At 36.1% G+C, this 6000-nt stretch overlaps 1 protein-coding gene across 1 annotated transcript in view; it reads right to left on the reverse strand.

Annotated features, from left to right (window-relative positions):
• The window catches only part of LOC111504953 (angiopoietin-related protein 1), a 29969-nt gene extending 24196 nt beyond the window's left edge, over positions 1 to 5773 (reverse strand). Inside the window, exons 1-2 of the mRNA XM_074176863.1 lie at positions 5541 to 5773; positions 2576 to 2783 (exon numbers count right to left, since the gene is read on the reverse strand). Of these exons, the coding sequence (XP_074032964.1) occupies positions 2576 to 2783; positions 5541 to 5642 (310 nt within the window). The 5' untranslated portion in view covers positions 5643 to 5773. The remainder of the gene's footprint in view (positions 1 to 2575; positions 2784 to 5540) is intronic.
• Between the last annotated feature and the right edge of the window lie 227 nt (positions 5774 to 6000).

Consider the following 6000-nt stretch of genomic DNA (forward strand, 5'->3'; position numbering starts at 1 on the left):
AGTTTGTACAGGTTTCGTATTGGATGTTCGTCATATTCTTCTGGACGTAATTTCGTACGTCCATATATTGTCTGCCTCCTGTCATTCAGTGCCTCACATTCGCATAAGATGTGTAGAGCTGTTTCTATCCCTTTATTGCACAATCTGCAGCTGAGGTCTCCATTATACAGCCCCATTTTATTTAGGTGTCCTCTAAGCGGACAATGAGCGGTTAGTAACGCTGTAATTATTCTGAGACGATTTCTACTATATTGACGTAGTTCTTCGGTTCTTTTCTCGGACGGTTACCTAATGAAGGTTGTACTGTGTTTGTTGCCAGGTACTTTTGTACCTGTGTTCTTCTTATTGATCAATGTCCTAATTTGGTTTCGTACCAATGATTTTGGTACCCCCAGAGCTGGTTCAGGACCTATATATGAAGTTGATGATCCGCGTCTAGCACATTCATCAGCTTTATTTTATTTACCTGTGATTCCTGAATGCCCTGGCACCCAGTACAAAGTTAATTTGTTCCTGTTTGCATTCCCAGACCAGTTTTGATGTCACCTTCGGGTTTGTCAGAGCCCCTAGTGCGCTCTTGCTGTCTGTAAAAATATTGATCCGCTCATTTCTTTGAGGTCTCAATTTAATAATCCTTGCACGCTACAAAATACCATGTACTTCCTCCTGAAAGACGGATGTGTATAGTCCTAGCGGATAGCTGTAGTTTAAATTTCTATCCGCTCGGTATATTCCAGCTTCTGTTCCATGTTTGGTCTCCGATCCGTCTGTATACCACGTGTTTTTTCCAAACATGTTTTCGAGATGACTAATGTTCTTCTACTCTTCACGGCTCATGATTTTGGTCGTGAAGTTTGTGTTGAAGGTGTACTTCAGTATCATGTGATCCGTGCACATATTCAATATGTTCTCCTCCACTTGTTTCGAAATTTCTGTTCGGTCCGATCTTTTGAAGTTCGGTGAGTCTTCCAGTCAGAATAGGCCCATCCTAGCCTATCCCATTATTACAAAGTGTAAAGGAGGTAGATTCAGGAGTATTTCCAATGCAGCTGTTGGAGTAGTTCCCATTGCTCCCGTCATTCCCAAACATGCAAGTCTTCGCACCTTGCCTAGTTTGTTGATGGCGGTCGCCTGCTTCATTTTTTGCCACCAGACCAGAGATGCGTATGTTATCATGGGTTTAACCACCATCGTGTATAGCCAATATACCATGTCTGGTTTTGGCCCCCCGCATAGGTGCGTCTGGCAAGCATCAGTGCTACCTCTGCTTTCCTCTTTATCCTGTTCAAGTGTTGGTTCCAGGTCAGTTTGGAATCTAGGATTACTCCCAGATATTTAACCTTCCCCGACACTTGTATTTCTCCACCTCGGAGTTTTAGAGGTCCGAGCCCCTCCGTTTTAGTCCTCTTGGTGGATGCTACTATGGTGGATTTGGATGAGCTTATGTTAGGCCCTTCTTCTCCAATGCATCTTGTTAAAATATTCAGGGTCTGCTGCATGCATCCCTTCATTATTGTATTTACCCTGGACTAAGATGACTAAGTCGTCTGAATAGCCTAGTGCTGATAGCCAGTCCATTACATCGAGAACAATATGCCTACAGGTCAGGTATGTCAACAGAAATGGCTATATGTCGGATAACAGAAGAAGAAGAACATACTTACAATGTAGTACAATGTAGTACAATGTACTATGTACATACTGTAATGAATCTGAAGCCGGCCCTGACCGATGTCCCAGTCAGCAAACGCATGACGCATCGCGAAATACCGCGAAAACTCCGGATGGGTCCCGAAATCCGCAGAGGGATCCGGAACGTTCGTTGACGATATAAAAACGTCGCTCTTCGTCCCGAAGAGTAGTCTGTACCAAGAAAGCGAATCGAGCGGTTAACAAACGATGAAGATAAATTAAGCGTTAGTTACTGAGTGGTGTAAATAAATTAGTTGTGATAGTGAAGTATTGTTAAAATAAGTGGTGGAAATAAATTTGTTTAAGACAGTTAATTCTTTAATTCGTTACAATACTGTATGTCTATGTACAGTATGTCTATGTACTTAAACGGTAACGTCTGTGTACATTCTTCTATATTTATAGTAGACATTGATCAATGTACGTAGACGTTACCTTCATTGTAGTCGATTTTTCGAAAATAAAACAACAGGAGTATCTGAAATCAGCGCCTGAAATCATTCTGAAGAATAATGAGAATGTTACGGCATCAGGACAGATTCCTCATACCAAAGTTCCATTGCTGAGGAGTGGACGAAAAATGAAATTTATGATATTATTCAATTGTTCACAGTTCCTTTAAGAAAATCTTGAATTAATCATCACTCGAATTGAAAGGTCTTTCAAATGATATATCAGTTAAAAAGGTTGACAACTTGCTCTCAAGTTTTCATTAGAATATTCTATAGATAAGGTCATTTTGTTTTACTCTAATATCCATTCCCGTTCGAGAGTTGAAAGAGAGAGGGAGAGGAACTTATTATGTTCCCACATCATTTTCATCTTTCGTATTCGTTTTTGTCGAAATCCGTACTCAACATTGGAAAAATCATAAAAAAATTACCTCTCAGAGCCGTTTCAATTTCAGAGTCCTGATACTCCAGCGCCTGCAGCCGTCGGTTGGCTTCCCGTAGTTCCGAAATCAATCGGTCGGATTTTTCGTCCAATTTCACCTCCAATCTAGTTAGCTCGTATTCTATTTGTTTCGCGTCGCAGAGTTGCCCTGCGCCATTCCTGTGACGGGAGACGAAAATCGGGTTTTCGTAAGGAGGCTGTAAAATATCATATCATCAATCATAATTTTTTGAAAGGAAAGTTACAGGGGGTAGGCTGAAAGTTGATGAGAAAGGGGGATGGAAAATACTGGTTCATGCCAGATACGGAATTTTTGTTTTTCATTTCATTTTGTTTTTCTTTTTTTTTGAGGTGATATGTTCAAATTTCCTTGGTTATATGAACATAATATAACGTAATACGTACAATATATGATGGAAATTTTGTTTTTGGTGAGAAGCGTCACAAAATTATTATGGAATAAATGAAAAAATAGAGGAACTACTATTTGACATCATTGAAAAAATAAATTATGTTTTGACCCTTTGACACACAATATGCAATATTATACAGGGTGATTCAAAAGTACTTTGACAAACTTCAGGAGGTGATTTCTCACAATATTCTAATATGAATTGTCCAAATGAATAAGTAACAAGGGTAGCTTATTTACGTAGATATGATAGAGGAATCGATTTTTTTACTGAAAAATGTGCTAGAAGAACGCCCAAAAAAGTTATGAATTTTTAAAAAAGAAAAAGACGTGTAAGTGGCACCCCCTACGAGTAATAAGAACATCAGGTTCAAATTCGACACCTCAAAAACCACCTATTACCAAGTTTCGTTCAATTAAGTTCAGTATTTCAAAAGTTATTTGAAAAAAACGAAAATAAAAATAAAACTTCAACATCCTGTATCTTGGAAACGAAGCGTTTTCGGACATTCATTTATTTGGACAATTCATATCAGAATATTGTGAGGAATCACCTCCTGAAGTTTGTCAAAGTACTTTTGAATCACCCTGTATAGCATAGCTGGATAAAAAACGTAATAATTGCACTATTTTGGAAGATAGTATTTTTCATTTATCTTCTAAATCTTCCCAATTATGGTTCTCGATATGAACTATCTTTCATAACTTTGACCTTCAGGGTATAAAATAGTATATATACTATCTGGTGGGTTTGTATTTTTATTTCTTTTTAGATATCTAAAATGTTGGTTTCCAATAGGGAAACAGTAGTGGTCAGTAGTAGGTTTCTCCTAACGTTGGCCTTCAAATATTCGTTCTCTTTCTGTTATAATTTTAATGGAAATGAAATTTCATGAGTGAGCGAAAATTTCAATAGAAATTGGATGAACTATCCATCACTGACATTCTTGACATGATAACGATGAGCAATGCCCGGAAGAATATTTTAAATTCGTATTCAGCTACCAACTAGAAAGTGAAACCGAATAAGAAATAACAACGTCAAATGTTCAAACTGAGCACTATTTACCAGCCTCGATTTCAGTAGCCTAAAGCACTTGGTAACTAGTTCCCGTAGGATGCTGCATCTCGTAGATTTTGATTTGAACTATCCCCATAGAAAAATTTCCAGTGAACACAAATCGTGGGATTTGGGTGGCCAATCTCTAGAACTTCTCCTTTCAATTCATCCACCCAAAAAGAGCAACTAATGAACTGGTACTACGCAATGAGAGGGAGTCCCATCTTGTTGACAACCTACATTATTTTCCCATGAAGGATCTAACTGAGTAGCGAAGTTAATTCTTGGCATAACTTGATTATTCAGGTTCACCATTCAGGTTTACTTTCAAAAATAATGGTGCTATAATATGACTATGTACCTAAGATTCCTGGCTGAACATTTGGTTTCTGGATATATTTGAAATCACTTTGACGTGTTATATTGGGATTTGAATCATTTATCCATCTGGCAATACAAACCCACTATTCAATTGGCTCTCAAAATGAAAAAAAAAATTTATAAAACAAGAAATGACAAACGGAATGATAATTCGATTTAAAATCGGGAAAAATTAAACACTCTTGTGATAAAACCTGGCTAACAGTAAATACTTTAGAGTATTTACTGTTAGCCAACAAAAAATCGAGGACTGAGTAGATGATAATTCAACACCAAATTGTTTACGTGAATAATACATTTTTCACAGTGATCGCTCAATTATATTATTTTAATTTGTATTATTCAGATCAGTTTCAACATTTCAAATTGTATATTTGTGTTGAGATTGACTCTCCACTTTGACAATGAATGAAAACCCAAAAGGTCATTTAATTTTTTTCCGACATTGGACCTCATTGTAATATCAAATATGTTACAGGGCTGTACACAAAATCACAAGACTTTTTTCAAACAAGGTTTACCTTTACTGTTACTTTCAATTGAAGTTTTTGATATTGAGGTTTTTACGGGTAGGTTGTTGTCAACCAAAGTTGACTTGTTGCACGATTTTTAATGAAATGATATTTAGCACTGGATGTGTACTTGAACAGAAAATGGTCTCAATATTCACTGACCAATTTATGGTGGCTTATTTCGACTGAAATGCAATGCATAAATATTATGATATCATTTGGAAGTTATTTTTTGCAGGAACTTCCCGTTCATTGAAATTTCAAAATTCTCAAATTGGAGGAATGAATGTTCAATGTAGTATTCATTCGTAACAGTTTGATAGTTTTTTGTGATTCATTGTAGTTTCATATGACAAAACCTTAAAGTTTTAATACTTGAATATTATCACCAATTTTATACTAACAGTTTGTCATGATAGGAAATCATCCATGCTTTGAAAAATTGACAATGATTATCAAATTTTTGTTTTGAAAAAAGGCAAATACTTTATTCTTATTGTATATCAATGCTCAAAGTATACTTTAAAAATTTAACAAAGTGATAAAAGAATACCGAGCAAAAATAAATCAAAATTCGAAGAGTACTAACTTGTTTTTCGTCAATATTACGATCTGAACGAACCAGCACTTTACTCTCAACGATTATCACCACACTCAACGCAATAAAGTTCAAAAACATCACTCTAGCCATACTTAGCCTATTATTATATCACTACAACTGAGCGTATTATTGAATTCTCAATAAAGTTATATTAAGAATACGTCTACATTAAACCCAAGCGAAAAAATATTATAGCCTCAGAATCTCAAACGTGTTTAATGCCGCGAATGTTTGGAACATCAAAACGAAGGCGGAGAATGGATTACACGGGGATTTATACGAGGGTACGATGATTTCTTCTATTCAAATTCAAAATTTATTGCATCCATATCCTATTAACAAGAAATAGATCGGATCAGTCCAAGTTCACAAATTAAATTGTGTCTGATGAATATATACAAATAAAATGACATACATAAATAATGGTTTGAAAGACAAAATTACATTC

This window comes from Leptinotarsa decemlineata, unplaced genomic scaffold, assembly GCF_025532065.1.
Source record: "Leptinotarsa decemlineata unplaced genomic scaffold, Ldec_3_MD MMD2_tig00002082_RagTag_RagTag, whole genome shotgun sequence".
NCBI classification, from domain to species: domain Eukaryota; kingdom Metazoa; phylum Arthropoda; class Insecta; order Coleoptera; family Chrysomelidae; genus Leptinotarsa; species Leptinotarsa decemlineata.